Raw genomic sequence first — 27,698 nt, forward strand, 5'->3', positions numbered from 1 at the left:
CCTCGAAAGTCAACCAGAAGATTGAGTCAACAGGTTCATGCGAGTGAGAGAAGTTGCAGACGTGTTTTAAGGGGACTGAAGTTAAAACCGTACCGGATAAGTGTTGTGCAAGAACTGAAGGAGCCTGACCTGCAGAAGAGGGTGGATTTCTGTTCATGGCTGTTGAGCAATGTTGCCAGTGGTTTCTTGGATCCACTAATGCTCATCATGAGTGACGAGGCGTGGTTCCACCTGTCTGGGTACGTAAATTCCCAAAACAACCGGTATTGGTCGACAGAAAATCCACACGCAATCCACCAGGTACCCTTGCATGATGAGAAGATTGGTGTTTGGTGTGCCATTTCCGCTACACGCGTTATTGGGCCCATATTCTTTGAGACGACAGTGAACAGTGACGTGTATATGGGAATCCTGGAGGAGTTTTATACACACTTGACCGAAGAGGAGCGTCAGTTATGTTACTTTCAGCAGGACGGTGCAACATGCCACACATCAGCTGCATCATTGTCCCTTGTGCATGAGATGTTTACACCAGAGAGGACAATCAGCAAAGGCTTGTGGCCTCCTCGGTCACCAGACTTGTCCACGTGTGACTTTTACTTATGGGGACTGTTAAAGGGAAGAGTATACGAAACAAATCCACACGCAATTGAAGAACTCAAGACCAGGATCCAGGATGTCACCAATAGCATTACAACACAAGAACTGACAAGGGTATATATGAATCTCCTCAATCGTGCTCACATGTGTGTTGAAGTGGGCGGAGGACACTTTCAGCACCTGCTGTGAAGGTGAGTAGTCATATTCAATACATTACATTTCATTTATGTGTTGTAGTTAATCATATTCAATACATTACATTTCATTTTATGTGTTCACTTTACGGGCCGGTATAAATTGGGACTTTTGTTTGGTTATTTTTTTCCCCTAGTTGGGTCAAAAGCTTTAAACAGTATTCTAAGGTGATAGCTTGGTAACTTTAACTGATGGCAGATACTTAATGAAACGGATACTTTTTGCATTCCAAAACGCAGAAGCCATGATCTTTTCCGTAAACTTCACACACATGTTCTTCTTCGAAGATGGAGAATTAGGGTATTTCCATTATTTTCACTGCTGTTTCGATTCTGAAGTGCTGCACCGAAGCTTTATCGATGATTATGAATCGATGCATAACATCTGTTTGATATCCCTTAAAACGAAGTAAGTTGTTCTTTAACGAAATTTATCCGACTTTAATTAACAAATATGATTATATACAGAGTGAAGAAAGAAAAAAAACTGAAATTTTGCATCATGCAGATGTCGACAGGGAATATTCTTTGACATAATCTGTGATACCATCAGGTTAACAGTGTTGCGAACCGTACATAAAGTTATGTTTTTTCAAACAGAACCAAGTCAGACTATTGCATATTTCAAATCTTTATATAAAAAGAAAACTATATCAGTTTTGTTATTCAGTGCTGCAAACTAAGCAAGCTAAAGTACAGGGTGTCCAATATACAATGCAACCTGGAGTTTGGGATAGTAGAACTTTTGAACCTGAAGCGATACACAAATAATGGTTATACCAAAATGAAGCTTTGTTCATGCATATATTTTTAAAGTAGGAGACAACGATTAAAGTACACTAGGAACCACACAGCGTTGCCAGATGTAAGCCAAAATGTAATTTTTTTTTTTCAAAACTAGTAAATTGACTCATAACTCATACGCATGGATGTTCTGTCATTAATTTTCAGCTTGTTTAGTTGGATAAAATATCTCCAAAAAACTGAAAAAGGCTTATTTAATTTTTACTAATAAGTTCATCTGTGAAGTTAAAAAAACAAATTATATGGACTGAAGAAATGTTTCCTATAATTCGTCAGGGCATATGGCAGTCACTATCAAAGCAAAACTATCACGAAAACTGGTTTAAAACAAGTAAGTATGGAAATATCTGAAGAGTTTAATTAAGTATCGGAATGTAAATTATTTCAACACAGTACAAGTCGGTATTTGTTAAATGCTAAATAGAAACTATTATTAATATATGCGATTTTTGTGAACAAGAACTTTTATCAGCTTGGATTATTTCGTTTATGATATATCTTTACATAACAAGTACGCAAAAAATAAGTAAATAAATATAATATAATTACAATAATTGATTTTTTAAACAATTGATAAACTTCCTTATTCGCAACAATATACTACAAACATGGATACGAAATTTAATCATTTTGTAAATTAACCGATAAACTTTGTTTTATTATTGTTTGAATACATATCTTCAAATCCAGGAAATTCTTCAAATGCATCGATCTTTCGAAACCTTGTTCTGGTTCCCTTTTTACACAACGGAATACGGAAAAGTAAGCACTAGAATAGCATTAACATATGTAAAACATAATGAATCAGAAGATCAAATTCCTGTAACGGGCTCCTCTAAATTGTGTGCAACGGCTAAAAATAATTGTAGAAGTGAAATATTGTCGTACTATAAAATGTGATTTATTTCAAGTTAGATATTCAAATAATAAGTTTTATGTAGAGCGTCGAGATGAAATTTACGTAGACATTAAACATGGTATTCTTTCAAAATGATGGAAACTGATGGAAAATGATGTAACTTTACTGGAAAACTAAAATTACAATATTTTAATCAGAACAAAATGTTTTGCTTTCACCTTCGCTGAACAAATAGAAAGTTCTTTTTAATTTGCTAGTTTGTTACATATCTTTGAGACTCTGAATTATGAAGGGAGGTAAAGAACTATTCTCAGTAGTAGATTAAATGGTCATATAAATAATTACTTATGCACCTGTGTTGCTTCATTTAACCCAAAGGGCAGAACTTGTGTATATTAAGCACAACTCATACGCATAGATGTTCTGTCGTTAATTTTCAGCTTGTTTAGTTGGAGTAGCTTATAAACTATGGAGCAGAAAAAAGAATTTTTCATTTCCACCGATAACTAATCGGATGAGGCCTCTCTAAGGGGAAACTAAGGAAATCGTAGTTTTCATAAATTAACACTGTGAATTGGCAACATTGCTGATGTTTCAGTGCATCAAAAGGTGTGGAAAGGATCTGTTTACATTATACAATTCCTGAAAACAATGAAAAAGGAACTTTGAAATTATCATAATAAAACGTTTACTTACATGCTCCCGGCAACACTGCTACTATCATTAAACGAGTTATCAGCTCAACAACGATGCTGGAAATGCCCCTGTTTTGATTTAAACACTGGTTCACACGTTTCACCATGTTGGAAGCAACTTTACGAGGAGTAGAAGTGTTAATGTTCTCAATGATACTTCGAATGTTCGTTTCCAGGTCTTGTATAGTTCGAGAATTGTTCTTATATACCTCTTTCTTTAAGCAGCCCTATAGAAATGAATAGTAGTGTTGCCGGGTGCATGTAAGTACAAGTTTCATCATGATAATTTCAAATTTTCTTTTTCATTGCTTTCAGGAATTGCATATTGTAGACAGATCCTTAACACATCTGTTGATGCACTGAAACATCAGCAATGTTGGCAATTCAGAATGTTAATTTATGAAAACTACGATTTCCTTAGTTCCCCCTTACAGAGGCCTCATCCGATTAGTTATCGGTAGAAATGAAAAATTCTTTTTTCTGCTTCATAGTTTACAAGCTACTCCAACTCAACAAGCTGAAAATTAACGACAGAACATCCATGCGTATGAGTTATGAGTCAATTTACATGTCTTAATCCGGATTTACACCTTGGATTACATCTGGCAACACTTTGTGGTTCCTAGTGTACTTCAACCGTTGCTTCCTAGTTTAAAAATATATGCATGAACAAAGCCTCATTTTGGTATAACCATTATTTGTGTATCGCTTCAGGTTCAAAAGTTCTACTATCCCAAACTCCGGGTTGCATTGTATATTGGGCACCCTGTATCATCAACACCTAAATTTGGTGGCATCTACAGCCGTAATAATGCAAATGACACAGGCGGGGCAATACACATCCAAAGTACTTTAGTGTCTTAATACTATGGTCAAGATTTCGAATAAACTGGAACAAAGATACAAGAGATTGAAAATTTGACTTTTTTCAAATGCCTTTATTTCGAAATACTGCTTCATCCAATTACATTTATTACTTTCAACTGATGAGAAGATAAGAATACAGTGTACAGCAAATCGATACTTCAAACCTGTATTCTGGAGATATGGTAAATACTGGTAAAGTTTGCAACACTGCTCAAAATTACGTAATTCCGTGAGCTTATTCTAATTACACCTACCAAAAAGTATTGTTATAATGATATAGAAGCACAGTAAATCAAAAAAGTTTTCAGAGTTCCCAGAAATACGCCATTTTAAGCGATTTATCTAATTTAACCATCTCCGGATATCAAATTGCTAACGGTATTATGATATTTATTTCTATTGAAAACCGTCTACGTAATTGGATATGAACTTCTCTGAACACTATTTCGAAATAAAGTGCTTTGAAAAATGTCCTTTATTTAAATTCCTTGAAACTTTGTTTCTATCTGTTCGAAATGCGTCACATGGTGACCGTAGTATACGACGCTAAGATACTTGGGATGTGCGTCAGCCCGTCTGTGTCAGTTGCGTTATTACTGTTTGCAGAAGCCTCCAAAATTTGGTCGTTTTTCGATGTTTGAGATACTGTAGCGTTCTTAGTTTGCAACACTGTATAAGTGTAATATTTAAGTTTCGTTTTATGAAATTTTAAAGTTTACGTCCCACGGTTATGCTGACTAGGCTAAAGGAGACGGCGATGATGAAAAATGAAGGAAATGGTGGAATGAAGGAAGTGGAAGGAAACGGGAGAACCCCGAGAAAACCCACCCACACGGTATTTGTCCTACACAAAGCTCACTTGGCGCGAGCTGGGATCGAACCAAGGACCCCATTCACCAGAGGTGAACGCTCTACCACTGACCCACCGCGGTCCCATCCCGTTTTTATGTAGGTTTGAAACATGTAATAAACTGACGTAGTGTCATTTGAAAAAAATACAACTTTACGTTGAGTCGACAACATTGTTAATCCGGTGGTATTGAATTGTACGCCAAACAACATCCTCCTGTTGATATTTGCACGGCACGAATTTTCAGTATTTTGTATCTATAGTTTACAAGGGTCCACCCCGTATACATGCAGAGAAAAAGTAAAATAAAACTTACATTCGCTGCTTCTCCTTTCGTACCAATTATCCTGTCCTGAGTTAGTTTACTAAACTCCACATATTCTTCTTCATCCATTGCTAACCTGGTAATATACAATAAATAAGAATTTGTAACAACATTTGTTCTTAAAATTATCTTACAGAGAAAAAAAAAAGATACATAAAGTATAAAGAAAGTAATAATACTTAAAAAGTTACAGCAATAGCTTTTTATTTTGTTTTTTCTTTGGTTCCTAAGTTATGTTTCATTTTCAACGTACATGAGCATCAGACTGAAAATAAAATGAAAAATCTTTCAGCTGAATGTCCGACGATTATGACATTTAGGCTAAGGGAGACAGATAATTAAGGTAAGTCAATGATGGAATTAATGGAATGAGAATGTGGGAGTACCCCGAGAAAACTCGCGAGTACAATGTTGTAAACTACAAACTTACTTGCTCGTGGATCGAGCCAGGAGCCCCACGCATCAGGGGTAAGCGCTCTACCACTGAACCACCGTAACCCGAACATCAAATTGAGTGAGTTGATCAAGAAACTGTCGTACAAGGCCACAAATCGTCAAACATTTTTCTTTAACACACAAAGAGTGAAAAGTGAAAGACTGGACGGGGACTCGAACCCGGGACCTCCAGCATACCATCTCGATGTGTTAGGAGATATGACGGAAGTCCCGAGTTTGAGTCTCGGTCCAGTCGCTCACTTTCTCACTCTTTATGTGTTATGGAATTTATATCTACAGAGGATCTGGTGTGTTAAAAGATCGGTTGTTTCCTGTTTCATTGATATTTTTCTTCTCTGTTTAGTTTTGCTCCTTATATTATGTATTTACCCCAAGTAATTCTTTTGCTTCCGAAGATACCACCACAGTAGTTGATGACAATATTTGAGCTATGTGAAAATTTATTTTTAAGATTTGGTCTACTTAGAGGATCGTTCGTGGTCTATTTTATTTATAGCCTGATTTTTAAATTTACAGCAAGCGCTCGGATTGGGGCAGACAAAGCCTATTTTTTCTTCTTTCATTGAATTCAGCATGTTAAAATAAGTGCTCATGCAAGTTTTTACAACTCGGCCACCATCGGTTTGGGAGAAAAATATAACTTCCGCCCTTCATAAGATTGTTCTCTCCTGGCAAAACCATTATATTTATTTAGACGCATGTAACAAATTCTAATTAAAATAGAAACATGAGTGATACCCCACTTGGTCCTTTCTTTTGGTCTAAATACTTCCAAAAATAGGGAAATTTTTGAAAATTTCACGACACAAATGTCCGTTTCCTTATTTTACTCGCTTATAACTTGAGTTATTTTAATGCATATTTAGAAGCCTAATAGTTGTGTAATCAACAGCGTAAATGTTACATTTTGTATTGTTGCTGACAAAAATCTCTCTTCCAACCCACTGCCTCTCTCCTACTCTACCTGATCAATCTGCACAAAAATAAGTAATGTAGTAAAGTAGTGCAGTAATGTACTTCGAGCTGGGATCGAACCATATATATAAACTTTACGGAATGTTTCAACAGAATTCACATACTTGATCATCCATTATATTATTTAACTATATACGATTAGGGAAACTAGTAACCATTAGTTCACCCATTAATTACATATGAAATATATATATTAATTACACACGACTTACTGTACTTAATTTCCGAACTTACGACAATAGTGACGCTTTATTAATCCCTAGTGTGTTACTAGTGGAGGAAATTTTCTTCCAAAAATATTAAGTGGGGGAATCCCTACAGTATTTCGCATCCTGCATTGTACGTATACCACAACTAGAACGTGTATAAATGAAGATTATCTTCCACTTCAATTTTCTACGTCATTACAAGTGAGAACATATTGTATTTTTCTTCACGTACTACTAAAGAAACTAACAGAGCACTTTACACATATCTTTAAAATGTAATGGGATATGTCTCAATTTTTTTTCCTTCCCTCCGAGGCCGTGTTGCCGCGTTATAAGTGAACAAAATCAGGAAATTAACATTCCTGGCTTGAAATTTGCAAAACTTCTCTATGTTATTTCAGTTTTTGGGAGTATTCAACTACACTTATAGCAAAGTAAAGACCACTTAACTGCAATTCAAACTGGGTATAATTTATATTTCTACTTTAATTAGGACTGCGTTACATGTGTTTAGAAGACAAAAACCTGGAGTTTTAAATGCATTTTTAAACAAGGCTGGAGTTTTAAATGCATTTTTCTGCCAAACCAATGGTATTCAAGTTGTAGAAATTAATATGAAGACTTATTCTGACATGCTGAATAAAATCAAAGAAAGAAATGTTACGTTTCTTTTTCTGTCTCCAACTGAACGTTTGCTTATTTTTGTATGTATAAAAACGAAGTTCATTGTAGTTGTGTCTAGGGAAAATAATAATAATAATAATAATAATAATAATAATAATAATAATAATAATAATAATAATAATAATAATAATAATAATAATAATAATAATAATAATAATGGCCAACGACTTACATTATCTAAGACTTCATTTGTACAATTCACAGAAGTTGCTTCCCATGTGTACATTGCACATGTTTTGAATGGACACTTACTATTTTTAAAAATTTGCCAGTACTGTGCTCATCCTAGATACAACAAACTTATGCTATGTATGGATAAAACTAAAACCACGAACTTTTCGAACTATCTACTCGCATACCATAGGACTAATTCTATATTAAACTACAAGCTCACCTTTCTGACTTATAGCTCACAAGATAAAACACCACTTTTATTTACCGCACCGAGTAATGTGTGTCCCAATAGTGAATTTTGACTTTGCGGACTGGAGTTCGCAGCTTCTTAATTCAAGTAGTTCAACTCCTCACAACACTGCGTAAACTTCCAAACTTCTGTGCTTAACTATATACCAAACTTGAAACAATATACGCTACTGATTCGACTACACTGGAGTAGAACAATATTACTTTTAAATATAATTATATAAAACACTCAGCAGTACTACAGTCCTCTAATAACTCCTGTCTGATCAAATGGCTGTTTAGTTGATGACCAAAGCATATCGATTTACATCGCTGGTACTTCTAACTTTCTCAGCAGAAAATTTTTGTATTTCTTACTCACTTGTCTGCTTGAGTTAGTTCAAACAAGTATATCTTACAGGTTCAGTTCCTCTCCCTAAGTATAATCCTTTAAAAGGTAAGAATAATTTTTTTAAAAATAATCTTCTTGTTAATATTTCTTTATAATTTTTTACCGCTCCTTATGTTACTGTTACCAGACACAATTGAAGTTCCTATAACTGTTTTCTGTCCTAGGAATTAGTTTTATCACTTGTGGCAATTTTGTCCTGAAGGATGTTTCTTTACATGTTTATGAATAAACTTTCATTGCGCTCCCTTATCTATGGCTACTTGCATAATTTTATGGCTTTTGTATTAAAATTCTATAATATGCATACAGGATCTTCACATAACAAATAAAACCCTTACATCAAAATAAAACTGGCCAATAGTTAATTGTAATTTCTAGAACAAAAAACAACTGTAATAATATTAAACGCGTCGAGCAAAAACACTGACATATGGAAACAGAATAATAAGTATAAAGAGTTACAAGAAATGAAATCTTCGAGTTTTATATCCCAGGGTTATGGCGGCTAGGCTAAAAGAGACGGTGATGATGAGAAATGAAGGAAATGGCGGAATGAAGTGAGAGGAAACGGGAGAACCCCGTGGAAACCTACGCACACGGTATTTGCCCACCACAAAGTTCACTTGGTGGGAGCAGGGTTTCAACCCGCGACCTCATGCACCAGAGGTAAACGCTCTACTACTGAGCCACCGCGGCCCCAATAAGTATAAAGAATTCCAAGAAGAATGCTTTCGAACCAGCAGTTCAACTACAAGATAAATGAAGGAAAACCAATTATATATTATACTAATTCTTTAAAGGCGCGAATTCAATATACATATATCAGTAACTAAGTTAGTTTTTAGTCCAAGAAATGTAAGCACACGAAAATACTTATTAAGAAACAAGAATTTATTTTTACCTTTTAAAAATTATGACTGATGGGAGATAGATGGGACCTGACGAATGTACTTGTTCGAACAGAATTTCAAGCAGAGAGGTAAACACACAAACTTAGAACCAGGTCGAAAATTTTGCGACATGTTATCTGGAGCGAACACAAAGTTAATACGGTCTGAATGAAATTGTTTGGTGCAAAACAAGAGGAACATGTGAGTGAACAGGGAAAAAGAAAAAAAAAATCCTCAGCGCGGAACTTTCTATAATACATATTCATTACTGAAAACGGTAACAGGATCGCGACGCATAAAGGTGAGACATATCACTGTCAGGGGAATAAGAGCATATGCCCTGATCTAACTGTAAAATCTTTTGGAAATAGACTTTATAACGTCAAGATGAACCTTGGAAAGAAGGTAAATAATATTAATTCTAAGTTGATTAAATTCAATAACAAGCTTTTGTTTGTATAGTGATTAATTTCTCTCCTCCCACTTACTTCATTTCGAAGAATTTATTTACACTCCACAATGCAGATAACGGCCTCCTCCATGTTGATGACGACAGCAATAAAGAGCCGTCTCGGTTCGACATCAAATGATACACGTACGAATCGTGGCATTGGTAGGTCGCTTCTTCCTGAAAACATCAACAAATTCAATGTATTACAACAAATGTTATCAATACAGTAACAGTACGATTAAAGATGTGCATCACTATGAATACTTTTTCAAAATAAAACAACATGTACTAATTTTTACAAATCCAAGAAACTTGAAATATGGGGAAAGAGGGGGGAAAAAATGCTGGAACTTGTTCTTTTAGAAAAGCCAGAACAATAAACAAATGTATAAATATTCTCTCTGTCTCTTTGCATAGAGTGTATTAAACAGAGGCCTAGCATAAGACGAGTGAAGCCTGGGTAGCTAAGCGTGTAAGGGATGACTACAATCGTACTTTTCCAATTCGGAGGTGTAAAGGAACTGTTCGAATACCACAATTCTTTACTATATTCATTTTTTCATATGCTTTAGTAGTCTAGTCCTGTGCCATTATTTCATGCCGTTTAGAGCAAATTTAATATCTCAAACCATTCAAAGGTATGAAAAATATTGATAAATATTGCATTATTGTTTAAAATGGCGTAGTTGTGGGAACTCTTTCAAAAACCACTGTTGCTTTCCTTTGCTTCTACAACATTACAATTGTTGTCTGAATTACATAATTTTAAGCGGTATTGAAAACTATACCAGTGTTCACCATATCTATGGAGCGGTTTGAAATATTAAAATGAAATGAAATATTTCAGTTTTACGTCCCACGATTATGCCGGTTAGACTAAAGGAGACGGTGATGATGAGTAATGAATGAAGTGGTGGAATGAAGAAAGTGGGTGGAAACGGGAGAACCCCGAGAAAACCCACGCACATGGTGTTTGTCCACCACAAAGTTCACTTGGCGGGGGCTGGGATCGAACCCGGGACCCCAAGCACCAGAGGTGAACGCTCTACCACTGAGCCACCGCGGCCCCGGTTTGAAATATTAAATTGCTACAAATGTCATTAAGATCTTCGTCTGTATTGAAACCATCTCAAATGGTATTGAAACCACCTACGTAATTGAATGTAAGTTTAATAATTAGTTTTTCGAAACACAATCTTTTGAAAGAAGTTGATTTTTTAATCCCTTGAAACTTCATGTATATTTATTAGAATTTCGTCATATCAGATGTTTAACAATAATGCACTTCCAATGTGCACTGCCACATCAGTCTCACTGACGCTACTACTATTGTAGACACTTCCAAAATTTGATATTTGTGGTTGTTTAGATACTACAGTGTCCTTAGTTTGTTACACTGAAGAATAAGCGTAGAATTACAAGTTTTAACATGTAGAAAGTTGTAATAGCCTAACGCACTACCATATGAAAAATATAACTATGTTGATTTGGAACACTGTCAATCTGGTTATATTGGAAAGTATATCGGACACGGCCCCCATCTGTCGATAATGGGATGGTACGAAATTTCAGCGTTTTTCACCTATTAATTTAAAATTTACAAAAGCACGAGGTATCACGATACATAGTGCATATCACGATACATAGTCCGCTTTGTACATGTACGAGGTATGATAAAAGAAAATACGGGAAATAATTTTATTAGAAACAGAGTAATAAGCTTATATGGAATTTGTCTTAATTTCCTTCAAAGTACTGTTCTTTATTAGCAATGAACTTATCCCAACGTTGAATCCATGACTGGAAGCATTTCTGGAAGGGCGTTCAGCTGCTCTGTCGTGGCCCTCTCAATGTCAGGAATGTGTCAAAACGTTTTCTTTTATACACGGTTTTAATTTTTAGGAAGAGCCACAAGTCGCATGGTGCTAAATCTGGTGAGTAATGTGGATGTGGACAGACAAGAACACTCCTCCCGGCCAAAAGGTCGCCAATCAAAAGCCAGCTGTGGCACTGCGCGTTGTCGTGATGAAGGAGGAAGCCACTGGCTCATTTTTCTGGTCTCTTTATTCGTACATCGTTTCGCAAACGTTGCAGTACGCCCTTGTAAAATTTGGCGTTTACAGTTGTTCCTTTGGAACGAACTTTGATCGCCTTATGCTCTCACTATCGAAAAAAAAAAAGCATGAGTGATATTCGATTTTGACTGATGTGCCTATTTTTTAGGGCAAGGAGATCCACTGATTCTCCATTGAATTTTCGTCTCAAGATCACACCCACAGACCCGACTTCCATTTCGTTACAATTTTGGACATGAAGTCCGGATCTGAATGAAGACGATCCTTCAACTCCGTGCAAACTGACACACGATTTTCCTTCTCTTCATCACTCATAAGTCTGGGAACAAATTTTGCACTCATTCATCTCATTTGCAAAGTATCGATTAAAATGCTTTGCACGGACCTGTACGAGATGCTAAGTTCTTAGCTAAGCTCTTGAATAGTTATTCGCCTGTTGAAATGAACAATTTTTGCCACTTTTTGCATGTTTTCTGCTGTTTTTGAGGTTAATGGACGTCTCGAATGTTGCTCGTCTTCTACCGACTCACTTCCGCTTATAAATCATCCATACCCCTTGCAAACAGTCTTCAGTGTTACAGCATTATCGCCATACACCAATTTCAACATTTCATGAGTTTATTTGGCACTTGTTTGCAACTTGAAAGAGAACTAAATAATGTTCACGCGATGTTCGAAATCTATGATGCGCGACAGACACGGTAAACACAACCTCACACTAGCGGCTCTGGACGCTGACTGACAAATCAGAACATGTTCGAACTTGACGCTGCATGTTTCAACGAATCAGGCTATCGGACAAATTACATCAAATGGTTGTAGTATCAGCATTTGCTCCTTTAAAAATAAATAAATAAATAACGTATTTTTGATCACACCTTGTATTAGGAGCAACAATAGTTGAGAAAGAAGCAAATAACAAGATACTTACCATGATCATATACCTAATTAAATATGAACGTTACATATCCTACATAGATAATATGTAAATATTTAATACAAATGTTTGTATATCAGTGGGAATGTTTAATACTTATAGGAATGTGAATAAATATTGCTTAAAGAATACTACTTACCGCTCCGCTTGTTAAATTAAAAAGTTTAACTTCACCCTGATATGTTCCCATCATTAAAAATTGATCATTCGGCTGAAAGAAAAGAAAGAAAACGACTGGATTTAGTTAAACTTTCTTTAAAGCTTATTAGAAATATCTAAATTTATACATATTTTAAAAAGAAATTGTTCAACATAAATTGCTAGAAGAAACTACAATACATAATGGTATTTATTCATCAGGGTCGCAGCAGTGGTGTTGCTGATAAGACATCTACATAAACTAGATGATGAAGGATCAAACACGATGGAGTGTGGAATTTATTTTCTCGTTTTATTATCGGCCATCAGCCTCTGAGTTAACTGGGATTTATGGGATGCAATGGCCACATCGCCTACTCAATGTGACATTATGTAAATGTGGAGTCTCTCTCTTACACTACCCATGGACCACATCAGCTAGACCGTAAGTATACTAAACAAAAAGTAAAGATTCCAACATTGTATTCACCTCAAGACTTCATTTCTTTCTTTTTGTCTCTTTCTCTCTTTTTATATTTACTAATCTTATTTGATGAAACATTAGCAGAAAGCTCTTGTAGTTTACCTTGTTTTACTGTGTGGTTCCTTTGGCTATTTTCAGGTGTGTACCTTATTTTCCGCTCCCACTTCAGGATTTCTTATGTATCATAATTCGAGTGTATATACAGTATGTTTAGAAATTCGATGACCAAACTCCGGGAGATCACTACTTAAGCTTCATCAAAAATTGTAACAAATCTCCGTACAGAACAACGTTAACTTGTGCGACATGACGTTAACGATGTTCTACTATGTTATCTGGATCTATAAAGTGTATAAACTGTCAACCCGTACTGTAACACGTAACATACCACGTTTTCCATCCGTAGAGTTTTTTTCGTAGTTCAGTAGAGACAATGTCTTCTGTGGAGTTGGCTGTTGCTAGCTACATTTTTACTGATCATGTATTAAAATGAATCGAAACACGGCGATGGTGGATAAAGTAAGTGTTTGTGAATCGGTAATCTACAGTGGATATAGTTTACTGTTTAACTTCGAAAATTTTAGTCTGTAAACGGACAATATAAGAATTGTCGATTGTAATGATCAGGATCGCTGTTACTCCACACAATACTTCTCTGTTGATAACTGATCAACACAAGCGATTCTTCTCGTAACCACTCCATGGCTGGACACCAAAACGACTGTTTGTATGCGGACTGATGTTACGCGTATCTGTGTAAAAAGCGTTCAGACTAGCACATGTCGTAACAGGTACCATTCCTTTGATGTAACGGGAAGACCACTCCACTCGAAATACAGACGCAAAGAACATCGTTAACATAATTTCTTACTGTTTTATGTGCTGAGCGACCGTAGTTAAATTGGTCGCATACGTATCAAAGTGTATCTGTTGTTATGGCCATTACTTACAAGTCTGGATGCACCTTTATATCAAATAAACACGAATCAATAAATGACTCCTTTCAGTTTTAAACTGCCGAAAATGCAAAATATCACGCTTTATAACATCCTGACTCGACTTATCGTAAGCGGCTTAAAGAATTACAAAGGAACTAGCATTTGCTTTATCTAAATATAAATATTGATGTTTTACAATACCCGAGATCGGCAAAACGAATGCTCGATTAATGCTTAAGAGTGTATTCTCGTACCCCAACTTCCATTACGCAATTAGCTTCGTCGGCACCGGGAAACTGTAAAACATTAATTTTTATATAAAGCGCATCCTAATTCCTTGAACCATTTGATCCCATAGTTTTCAAACCAGGGCGTTTCGCATTTTCCGTGATTTATAACTCTGAAATGCGTTTTTCGCCCTATGTCTATTAAATTTTTTTACTTTTATTTGATGTGAGGAATTACCTCCGGAGTCTGGCAACGAATTTTTAAACATACTATATATGCGAATGTATATACAGGGTGTCTCAAAAGTCCCCTGACATGGGTAACTACTGTTATTAGAGTTATGACAAAAAGTAAGAGGGAAAACCGTCTCCAAATATGATGTTTTCAATCTAAAGTGAAAGAATTTTTTTAAATCGGACTAGCCGTTTGGGCTGTACACACTTTCTGCCCCCACTGTTAAATGAAAATGCAACGTTGCCACTTACCTGGACCCACAATAAGTCAATGAAGTTACTGTCTTTTACGCTAACGTGTCGATGACTAGCCCCCATTTCAAAATTGCCTCCATTCACCATACACTTACAAAATTTATCCACCCCCCGGTAAATAGCAACGTTGCATTTTCAGTTAACATTGGGCGCATAAAGAGTGTACAGCCCAAACGGCTCGTCCGATTTAAAACAAAAAAATTCTTCACTTTAGATTGAAAACATCAAATTTGGAGACTGTTTTTCCTCTTACATTTTGATGTAACTCGGATAATAACAATTACCCTATGCTAGGAGACTTCTGAGACACTCTATATAAGGAACCTCGAAATGACAACGAAAAATTGATTAGCAGAAAATGGTGCAAGCAATAACATTGATATAACTCATCAAATATAACTAACCCTCTGAACCGTAGATTCGACCTGTGTACAGTGGTACTTATCTTTACTGGCGACTGAACAACACGTATAGTTACATTCGCAAGTAATATGCCTTTGATATCCCCCCCCCCCTCCTCAATTACTGATGAGTGAAGTGTACACCTTTTGCTGTTTTTAAGTGCAATTCGTTCATTCTGAAGTGCATGAACTTGTTTTCAACGTGTCCACGCCTTTGACAAAATATCTCCAAAAAACTGAAAAAAGGCTTATTTAATTTTTACTAATAAGTTCATCTGTGAAGTTAAAAAAACAAATTATATGGACTGAAGAAATGTTTCCTATAATTCGTCAGGGCATATGGCAGTCACTATCAAAGCAAAACTATCACGAAAACTGGTTTAAAACAAGTAAGTATGGAAATATCTGAAGAGTTTAAGTATAGGAATGCATATTATTTCAACACAGTACAAGTCAGTATTTGTTAAGTGCTAAATAGAAACTGTTATTAATATATGCGATTTTTGTAAACAAGAACTTTTATCAGCTTGGAATATTTCCTTTATGATATATCTTTACAAAACAAGTACGCAAAAAATAAGTAAATAAATATAATAAAATTACAATAATTGAGTTTTCAAACAATTGATAAATTTCCTTATTCGCAACAATATACTACAAACATGGATACGAAATTTAATGTAATCATTTTGTGAATTAACCGATAAACTTTGTTTTATTATTGTTTGAATACATATCTTCAAATCCTTCAAATGCATCGATCTTTCGAAACCTTGTTCTGGTTCCCTTTTTACACAACGGAATATGGAAAGGTAAGCACTAGAATAGCATTAACATATGTAAAACATAATGAATTAGAAGATCAAATTCTTGTAACGGGCTCCTCTAAATTGTGTGCAATGGCTAAAAATAATTGTAGAAGTGAAATATTGTCGTACTATAAAATGTAATCTATTTCAAGTTATGTATTCAAACAATAAGTTTTATGTAGTGCGTCGAGGTGAAATTTACGTAGACATTAAACATGGTATTCTTTCAATATGATGACAACTTTACTGGAAAACGAAAATTACAATTTTTTAATCAGAACAAAATGTTTTGCTTTCACCTTCGCCGAACAAATAGAAAGTTCTTTCTAATTTGCTAGTTTCTTACATATCTTTGAGGCTTTGGATTATGAAGGTAGGTAAAGAACTATTCTCAGTAGTAGATTAAATGGTCATATAAATAATTACTTATGCACTTGTGTTGCTTCATTTAACCCAAAGGGCAGAACTTGTGTATATTAAGCACAACTACCTTTCATTTTGACTTTCCTACACCTATGGTGGCATCCTTTTGTTTTAACCAAGTGCAACGTCTGGCAAGTAGAACATTATATTCTATATTAATTTAATGTTAATTAGTCAATATTTTCATTATATTTTTCATTTTGTGATTCTGTTTGTTAATTATATGTTTAGAGCTGCATACGCTTTGGTGAAAGCACGAGTATTGTTAAAGTAGGAAGACTAACAAGTATGATGTTAAACCGGTTTGAACAGATTACGAGGGATGTCCAATAAGACACAGGATGGGAGGAGCGAAGCATAATGACGCTTGACACACCGCCAAGATTACTTTGGGTACCCCGCTGCACAATTTGAGGTCCGTCGAGGCACAACGCATAGCGAATGTTTGTGTGACGGCACGGAAGGTTCAGGCTGCCATTGCTAAATGTGTTTTCTAAGTGTTAAATCATCCTCCCTACAGTCCGGACATGGCCCTTAGTGACTATTTCCTTTTTCGAAACCTGAAGAAACACCTGCGGGTGCAATGTTTTTCGTCGAACAATGAGGCCCAACAAGCTGTTTCCCAGTGGTTTCCAGGCTATGACAAACACTATTTTCTCTCTGGGATTTCTTTGCTGACCACAAAGTGGCAACGGTGCATAGACCTCCATGGGGACTACATCGAAAAACAGTGATGACCAGGTAAGCCTATCTGCATTTCTTCCTGTTTAGGTAGATAACTTATTGGACGCCCACCGTAAATTTTTTTCGCTTGTCAAATGTTTTATTGCAAGTTGTACGGAAGACACCTACCATAATTAATTCAGATAATTCCAAAACGATTATTTTGTTAATCCAAAACCTCTGGGACCTTTTAATAGGAGGAATAAACGATTCATTAAAATATCTACCAGAATATTTTTGGATGCTGGTAAACCCAAGTAAGTAGCTAGATTTGCAGTAAAATTAACGTGGATGTTTTTATCTTTATTAGCGTCTGGAAAATTTGTTTTGAAGAGTAAAAGCATAAATCTATAATGAATAGTTGTTTATCGTAGACGAAAATCTAATCCTCTTATAACAAAAATATCACCCAATTTAAACGTCGTGGGCATCCAAGACGTGTTACTTCTTGGCGAAATTTTTATAGACCTATTTCATTTCTGGTTATTACGCAATATTCTTTCTCAAGCGCTGGATGTCGCCATTTTCTGTAACAGAAGCCTTTCTCAACCATCAATATAATGGCTGGGAAGTATGTTTTATATACTGCACTTCACATTTATTCTGACATCTGTTATTGGCACGCGAAGTAGCTTACCAGAAACTGAAACAACGTCCAGTGCCGCCATTCGCGATTACGTTCGCAAAAAACGTCGGTTTGCTGGTTCTTGGATAAGAACATCTTGGTATCACAATACACGGTGAGCAATTAACCTTGAGTAATTTGGATTCGAATTTAGCATCAGTGAATCACAAGCACAGCTAACACACACAAACACACACACACACAAAAAAAAAAAAAAAAAAAACTATGGTTTTAAAATTATATAACAAATAATTCTATTCTTTCACAAGAATGTCAAATCAAGTATTGGATCAATGTATTTTAGAAATATGTTTTAAGATACAATACCAGATTAAATAACATGAAATTCAGTAACAATTCAATAACGGTTTCCTTTCTTAGAAAGATAAAGAAAGCAGTGTTCAGCAGCAAGAAGAGCTCCTGTTCGAGTACACATCGGAGATTCAAGGTAAGTACCCTGTAGGGAAGTATTTTAGGAGGAGGAGGAGGAGTACAGGGTATCTACTAAAATTCCAAAATGACATTTCGTGACTTTTTCGTAACATTCTCCAGAGCGAATTAGATCGAATTTTCATGCATGCGATAGAAGCATGCTTTGCTTGCGATTTGGTAGTGTCTAAAGACGACTATAGACATTTTTGGCGGTGAATTTTGACGTTTCATAGAACAAAATTTTCATATATATATATATATATATATATAAAATCGTGACCCCCCCAAAACTAAATTTCGTGACTGATCGACACGTTGTTGTTGTAGAAGACGACGACGAAGAAGAGCACGTAGTTTGGAAGCAACTTAGTATTTTAGCATTAGTAGCAGTGATAAGTTTCAGAACAGATTTCAATAAGGTAAGGCTGATTTAAGTAGAAAATTTAGCTAGTGCTTCAAATTTCCTCCTCTGATACCTGACCTAAATATAAGCAATGGTAGTGGGTTTGCCAACTCCAACAGATCTGTATTTTTATATTATTTAAAATCATGAATCTTAATTTAGACGTAGCATTGACCAAGGCATACACTAACGAACTTTTGAAGTCTTTTAGTATGTACCTCTCATAATTTGTACGTGAGAGATACTGTCAACCATCATTTTTGGATTGGCGAGTGCGTCTGACTTTGAAATTTTTGGCCCTGCTTTAGATCAACGTAAGTGTACCTTATTTCTCAGCAACCTTTTGTACCGAATACGTTAAAGGTCCGCGGCCATAAGCCAACTCCATTACAAGTAAATATACGAAAAACAATGGAAAGAGAGTCAAGATATCGGGAAAAGGTACTTTTTCATTTAACATATGGCACTTTATCAGTGTAAGTGGGAAAATTCCATCATTTTAGATTGAAGAACACCAATTTCCAACAGCTTCCCTCTACTTCCATTTTTCATTTCTTTATTCATAACAGAGTTGGCCCATGGCCTTAGCTTTTGATACACAACATAGATAAAGTAGCTGTTTCTCGCACACGTAACCCAACACCAGATCATTAAAATGTACTTACCAAAAATTCGCAGCATGTGAAGAATCCATCATCCTCCCCTGGTCTAAAAGTTCGCACTGGACGGAATCTGCTGTGGATCAGTCTCCGGTCCAATCTACCTCCTACAGGGCCTCCATAGGGTGGAAGAATAGGGCGGTGAGAAATCCTGGTTGCAAAGTTTGTAGGCGCAGAATTTTTAGCTTTAGGATCGGGACATTTATGAGGACTGAAAAAGAAAATGTTCTATAATTTCGTTTTATTATTATTATTATTATTATTATTATTATTATTATTATTATTATTATTATTATTATTAAAGCAATTTTGAGATTCTCGGTAGAATTCTATGTATTAATAAAACTAAGTCTATGTACCACAAAATCTCAATGTCAAAGAGAGACATCAACACAAAAAAACAACAAACAACATCCAATAAATAACTTTCGATACTCCTTTCGTGCTTCATTTTATTCGAACTAACGTTTCAAAGGCAATCTGACGGCCTTTATTATCAAAGTTTTACTAATTTAGACAACTGCTCTATAACAGCTTTCGTATAATTTTGTTACGTTGCTATAGTTTTATTTTTCCATAGTTAACAACCAAATATTGTTGCAGCTTTAATTAAAATCTAATATAAATAAAATATATTTTTTGTGTGTTTGTCTGTTTGTCTGTCTGTCTGTGTGCGGCCTGGGGACCAGACGAGTGGACCGAGAGTTACCAAATTTTGGTCAGGGGTACCTTGGCCCATGCCCCAGATAAAGACAAAGCCCTTTTGTTAAATTTCGAACCAGGGGGGTCTCAGGGGGGGGGGCGTTTACCGGAACCGGCTTGGGATCCAGACAATTTGACCGAGAGTTACCAAATTTTAGTCACGAATACCTTGGTCTAGGCTCCAGACCAGAGTTAAACGTTTTTGTCAAAATTTGAACCAGGGGGTCTCAGGGGGGCGTTTACCGGAATATGTAAAAGTAGTAGAAAATGACCGATATTAGTGTCGAATTCATAGTTTTCGCGGTCGCTGAAATCAATGGTGAAACTCCGATCACATTAACTTCCAAATTCACACTATTCGGCTCCGGGCCGGGGGTCACCGGAAGGGGGGGGGGAAACCGACATATAAAAGTAATCCAAAATGACCAATATTAGTATCAAATCCATAGTTTTCGCGGTCGCTGAAAACAATGGTGATACTCCCACAGATGTTGACTTCCAAATACAGCTCCCATGCGAAGCATGGGTATATTCAACTAGTTTATAATATTGACCGGTTATTTAAAATTTATTTATCTTCACCTTTCTTATTGTGGTAAAAAGTTTCAAACTTCATTTACCTTCAAGTCTTTTTCTCTATCCTAGTCCTTAAGTTTATCTCTATTGCTTCTCTTAATCACATTTTATACCCACTTGTAGTTTGGCTATAACTGATAGCCCTATAAAATTAACTAACTTCGATAAAATTCCAAATAAGCTGGATTTTTGTGGAAATCTTTATTTTGGTGTCCTCAACACATCCTAGAAAGTATTCTTGATTTGAGCCGTGTTTTTTTCTTATTTTGGGGAATAAAAACCGGATGAAATTGAGAATCTCCCCCCAACTCGTTTCATGGCTCCAGAACAGAGTACCTTGTTTTTGTCTAAATTGTGATAAAGGTAGAAAACAACGAGCCCTGCGGGGCTTCTAACCTCTTTCGTCGCTCAGCTATATTCTGTGAAGTAACATACACTGGAGATCTTGTATGAACAAGATTGGGGAAGAAACTAAAAGATTCCCTAAAAAAGGAAGGGGAATTCTAATGTTTTGCAATTATCCCGAAAATTATCAATTTCCGAGGAAAATTGTAGTTTATAAAATTCTACATAAAAAGGTCATTTTTTTCGTAGAATCAAGTTTCATAGAAGCTGAATTACGTCTAAACAGAAATAGCGCACACCACTATAAATTTTATATATCGGGTGTTGTAAAAATGGCGCCCATGGGTTCTTCAGTTAAGTGCATGACTGATAGCACCATAACTAGATGCTGAAATAATTCCAGTAATTATCAGAATAATAAACATAGGGCATAAAACGGGTATGGTTATTTATCTTGACAAAAATGTGCCGAACTTTATCTGTGTTATAGAAAGTACCGTTCAAAATACGGCACTAAAAGGCAGTAATTTGGCATCAGTAATTTTTAGTTACAAATCAAATTTTAAAAATGTAATCTTTTAGAGTTTTACGTCCCACGATTATGCCGGCTAGGCTAAAGGAGACGGTGATTAGAAATGAATGAAATGGTGGAATGAATAAAATGGGAGGAAACGGAAGAACCCCGAGGAAACCCACACACACACAGTCTTTGTCTACCACAAAGTTCACTTGGCGCGAGCTGGGATCGAACCGGGGATCCCATGCACCAGAGGTGAACGCTCTACCACTGAGCCACCGCAGCCCCCAAAATTAAACGTAATTGAATATAAAAATTAATTCTAGAAGGGAAATTCGGTATGAGTACGATTACCTACACAAATTAGCCAAAACGCACAAGTTATAAGAAATTAGCAAAAGTGGGTGCTCAGTTACTACATTTTCAGAAATAAACTAACATTAACGTCACATGAATAAATGTTTATATACTACATCACCATAGCTTCAAAACCGTGATGAACATCAGCACATTCCCTAAAATCCTTAACCTAACATACACTGATTTCAGCAAGACACACGTGCTTACTGGCAGAAATTAAAGTACATGAACTTTTGCAATAAAATGCTTATTTAAAATACGGAAAACCAAAAGAATGACTCCATATAATGGAAGCTTTATTATTTATATAAAAAGTAGCTTTTCAGTTTGTTTCAAAAAAATTCACTTTTCATTTTTCTTTCAGTAAAGTCAAAGTAATAAAGGAGGAAAAGGAAACAAGTATATCATTTTCTTGTAAGAGGAAATAAATGAAGCTCAGATAAATGAAAATCTCTTAATAGTGTTTGAAAACTAACGTCAAAAAGTTTCATCTTAACAGTCGCTTCTGTTTTGGAGGTAAATTTCCATTTTTCCACATATATTCAACAATACACATTGAGAATTTTCTTGCTGCACCTAGTTACGTTAAGCTAGAGAATGGTAGCTTCGGTAAGTATCTTTGCAGTTTTATTTGCATCTCTTGCTTATATATCAGAAGTGGAGAGTCTTTTTAGGTTTGAAGGCTACTTTCCATTTCAGAAATTACTGGTGATCTGTTTACTAAACTGCTAGGAAGAGTAATAAGAGTGTTTACTTCATTCATATGGTCGACATCGAGGGTGATCTTGTAAGACCAGCTGTGGCTAGTCCGTTATTTCTACGCACTAGGCATGTATATGCATGCAGTGTTTACAAGTAATACTAAAAACCCTGCAAAGCATTTCTTCCCCAGTATCGTTTATTGCTCAGTCCTTATGATCACCGGTTCCTCTAACGAATGGAGATCTACCATCTTATGCAGAGATGACATCCAAGCGTTATAAGACAAGCTGAAGAGTGCAGCCCCACATTACCGAACCACATGGTATGACTACAGCCCGGGAGAGTCCAATTCAATCCAGGATCCCCAGGCTAACTCGAGGGAGATGAGAGGGGTTCGAATCCTGGCTCTGTCTACCTCCATGTCGTTCAAATAGCGCCAGGAGATACTGCGCAGGCGTCCAACCACCTCTCAGACCCAAGGGCACACCTTAGTCGCCCATTTGGGAGGTATCTCGAAGGCTTCCGTCCCCGCGGTAGGGATGACAGGATTTCAACTCCTGCATATCTCACTTTACGGAAGAGGTATACAGTACATTACCGGTTCCAATAGGTAATGTAGACCGTCTGCACCAGGCAGATATTCCTATTTAGGGGCATCAATCGCTTCCCTCCGGTAGGTCGTCGATCACCTGCCTCACTGACTACTAAAACACCATAGCGAGGTACCACACAAACTCCCGATCCCAATGGTCCGTGTCACTGACCTATTTAGAAGACTGACAGCTTCTTCTGACTCCTTGCCTCCTCCAGTAGGGGATTCCATCACCACCACTACCTATCGCTTGTCGACTCGGACTCTATGCGCAAGAGCCGAGCATAGAAGGCGATGTTTTGATTATCTCAAGCTAGCGTGTGTGTACTCAATCTTAAGTGTTCGACAGGTAGCTAGTGCTTTACGATTTGAGTCTCCTTTCTCTTTCTCAGCATGGACTTGGGACCGGCCATGCAGGGGTTCCCACTACGAAAATTATACATCGCCATAAAAGGACATATGTACTATTTTGTTCGGAAGTATTACAGTAATCTTCGCAATGGCATGTAATTCATTCCAGAGAAGTAAGATGTCAAATGATTGCTATTTCTTAAAATCAGCTCACATTCAAAAGATTAAAACACAAGCTTTAACTAAGTATTAAGGTAAATGAAAAAAAAGTATACTTACACAAAAAGGTTGAACTGTGGACACGTAACCATAGGGTTTTTACACAAAGCGTGTTGGTTCATGAGGTACTCTGTAATGATTGAATCTAAAGTGACGCGAGATTCTGATCGACTTTCCTGCGTCCCTTTCATTACTGGTGGCGTTGAGGTTTGGTCGAAAGACAACTGCTTTTGTAAACTTCGAACACTCGTCGACGGTTGGGACTTCTCCGATTTCCTGTCAATACAAAACAAAGAATTGTAAGACCTTGCAATAGAATTGAAATACTTGAGTGAAGAATACGGTTTTAAGAAAATATTAAGCTTACGTCTACATGATCTAAACCTCACAATTACATCAAATTGGTATTTTCTTATATCAAATTATATAATAATAATACGCCAAACACTTGCTACTCGCAAGCCAAATTATTACTAAATTTTATTTAAAACTTCTCTCTTAATGACTGGTCTTTCGGCATATATTCAAGAAGAAAAGAAAAGACAGCGTGTCGTAAGTTGTGCTCAATCAGTTTTTTTTTTCTTCTTTTCTTTTCTTCACCACACATTTCTTGTACAGGTTGCAGCAGATCTCAACTCTAGTTGGTTTATGTCATGTCATATATAATTGTAATCATGAGGCCATGCTGAAAAGTATTGTCTCCTACTTGTTTTCTAGTATTCCACTATTTGATTGTGAGTACCATTGCAATGTATCAATCATGCTTTTCTCTTGATAGGTTGCATTCAAACTGGTCCCCATTAGGGTTCAATAGCTACAGCAAGAAACATGGTGGCACGCAACATTATTATATCGGTGCAGTTGAAGCAATGTTCGATGATTGAATTTCTCACCATTGAAAGTGTATTCCCATTAGCATGCATCGAAGAATAACAGCTGTCTGCGGGGAGAACTATGTAGACATTCGGTAAGACGTTGGGCTGTTCGTGCACGTACAGAAAATTCCTTGCCTTGGTTAATAAGCAATGAAGTGAAAGGTCACGCATCGCAACCCATGAATCACATGACTCGAGAGAACCAGCGCTTCACACAGGCAGAGCTTGATATGAAGGCGGCGTATCAGGAGAGTAAATGCAGGCAATATTAGCAGATCTAGGATACCAGAAAATGTGTACGGTGGGTGCCGTAAAAGTTGACTCCTATGGAACAGAACAGAATGGACATTTGCAAGGAGTTATTTCAGCGCTATGAACATAAAGGTGATGAGTTTTTCAACAACATTGCCACAGATGATAAAGCTCGGGTACACCATTTTTGTTTATACGGAATATCGTCTGCCAAAAAAGTTCAATGCTGTGGCCTCAGCAGGAAAAAATGCTGTGGCAGGGATGCTGACAGCCTTCTCGGACGTTCATAGTATACTCCTGTTGCCTAAGGGCACTATCATCAAAACTGAGCAGTTCCGCAACATTTTCACATAACTGAAGGCACGGATTCGACGTCAGTACCACAATGGTTGCCCTCACACAAGTGCAATGACAATTGAAAAGAGTCAGTTCCTTTGTTTCACTGTCATATTTCATCTTGTATATGGTCCAGATCTGGCTCCATCAGATCTCTTTCTACAACGTAAGGAACATCTTAACAGAGAACTTTATAGGACCTTAATAGAGACTGTAAAAGTACAGTAACGGTATTATAAGACTAGTAACACGTTGGCAGAGATGTGTTATTCGCCAGGGGAATTATTATTACTACTTAATAATAATAATAATAATAATAATAATAATAATAATAATAATAATAATAATAATAATAATAATAATAATAATAATAATAATGTGTTTTGTAGATTAAAGTTCTAGTAGTGCACATGCGTTTGTTCTATACTCATAAAATATATTGCTTTTCTACATGCCCTCGAAATTATTGATTATATTAACTACCTATGTACGGGGTAGAGGATTAGTTCTAAGAGTAATTAATGTCCTATTTATTCTTAACACAATAACATGTAAGATGCATTCTGATAAATCCGATAAGCGGAGAGAATTCGTAAATGAACTGAGTTTACAACAGCCACACACAAATGCTGAAAATTTAAATTAAATTATGAAAGTTAGTAACTGAAAAATAGCTTAAATGATTAAGTAGCCTACATTTTGATTCATATAAAGATAATTTTCGATAAGTTGAAAATCATTATAATATCAGTGTATTTAAAATGATTTACGTCGTGATTATACATAATCTTTCTTAAAGTTCCACATGAATTAAACGAACTTTAAAATAGTAATTTCAGCATCATAAAACTTAAAACATCCATATTACACAAAAATATCCTCCTTTTATTCGAAAGCATACAACATGACGCTAAATTTTAAGAAAACATTGTTCGAATTACCATGAAAATGACTTCACTAATTACAGTATTATGGAAACAATCAAACCCAATTTTTCTACCAAAATTAAGTGCATGATTGTCGTTAATTAGTGATTTTGCAATGAAAAACTTACGCAGAAGACTTGTATAATTTTGTGCTAATTTGTAAAAATTTTGCTCACTTCTTACAGGCACTTTGTAAAGGTGTTACAATCATAAATCTGTGTTAAACATTAATTATATATTAAATTTCGATGAGTACAATTCTTTAACTAGTGTGTTGTTATAGTGAAACCACTTTCAAACTTGAACGATCACCTGGAAAAAACATACAAAACGAAGATTAAATAAGAAGAAAACCAAAGTGATAAGTGCATAAGAGCAGGACAGGAAAGGGCAAACGCAGAGGGAGAGAAAATCGAAGACGTTACGCTCCAGAATAGCGCACGCTAAACAAGCATTCAATAGGAAAAGAGGACTACTCACATCAAGAAATGTGTCGTTGGATGTTCGTAAATGATTTATTAAGACCCTGGTATGGAGCGTGGCGCTTTACGGATCAGACACGTGGACATTAAGAAAAGCTGAAATATCCAAACTAGAAGTATCTGAAATGTGATATTGACGCAGAATGCTCCACATATCATGGACCGAAAGGAAAAGGAATGAAGATTACTAAAGGAAGCTAATGAAGGACGACAGATCATCACAATAATAGAAAAAAGAAGAAACAGCATGCTTGGCCATCTTATTCGGTACCCTGATTGGATCACCGTTTTGATAAAGGGGAAGGCAGAAGAAAAACCAGGAAGAGGAGAATAGAATATCTAGATGCAGTTACGAAGAGGAGATGCAGTTATCAAAGTATAAAAAACAGCTCTCCCAAGGGAGAGAAAAGTTTTAAAATTCCCATGTTGCCTACCAAGCTATGACTGGAGTGAGAGAAAAGTGTTATTCCAAACATAAATGTTTATAATATATTATGAAGTACTTAGCTAATTTATTACGAAGTAGCACTAACTAGCTTAGTGCTTTTTTTTCCCTCTCGTTTGTGTTTCCAGGTCTCGTCATGGTTGATGAACTTTCGGGCAGTAGTAAAATGTGCTGAGAAAGGCCTCAAGGAACACCGAAACAGTACAGTTAATAGTAAATTAAATATTTGACACGGTAAATCAAATAATACGTTTACAAATTATTCTTAAGGTAGTATTACATTTGGAACTATTGATTAAACGCGTGAGTATTTAGCAGTACCTAAGATTTTTTTGTGCTTTGTTATATATATATATATATATATAACGAAATATTTGATTAAAAGGGGTTGCCACGTTAGAAAAACTTGTAGCTGCATTAAAAAAAATAAATAATAAAAAAATTTTTTTACCGTATTTCATCATGTACACATAGTCTTGAAAGGGTCATAAAACATTTTTTCCATCTTGCAAGTTGAACAGCGTGCAACTTTCTGGGGCGTCTTGCTTGCTACCTGCCTTCGCCCTTCCGCTGACAAAGGAA

General features: G+C 36.0%; 1 protein-coding gene across 4 annotated transcripts in view; it reads right to left on the minus strand.

The window, feature by feature from the left end:
- The window catches only part of mahj (LisH and WD40 domain-containing protein mahjong), a 139,980-nt gene that overhangs the window by 30,355 nt on the left and 81,927 nt on the right, over nt 1-27,698 (minus strand). For all 4 annotated transcript variants that reach the window (XM_081766003.1, XM_081766005.1, XM_081766002.1 and 1 more), the window contains exons 19-23: nt 23,861-24,076; nt 19,443-19,647; nt 12,825-12,896; nt 9,711-9,850; nt 5,186-5,270 (exon numbers count right to left, since the gene is read on the minus strand). In XM_081766003.1, coding sequence (XP_081622129.1) covers nt 5,186-5,270; nt 9,711-9,850; nt 12,825-12,896; nt 19,443-19,647; nt 23,861-24,076 — 718 coding nt within the window. The remainder of the gene's footprint in view (nt 1-5,185; nt 5,271-9,710; nt 9,851-12,824; nt 12,897-19,442; nt 19,648-23,860; nt 24,077-27,698) is intronic.

This window comes from Thermobia domestica, chromosome 7, assembly GCF_964235325.1.
Source record: "Thermobia domestica chromosome 7, izTheDome1.hap1.1, whole genome shotgun sequence".
NCBI classification, from domain to species: domain Eukaryota; kingdom Metazoa; phylum Arthropoda; class Insecta; order Zygentoma; family Lepismatidae; genus Thermobia; species Thermobia domestica.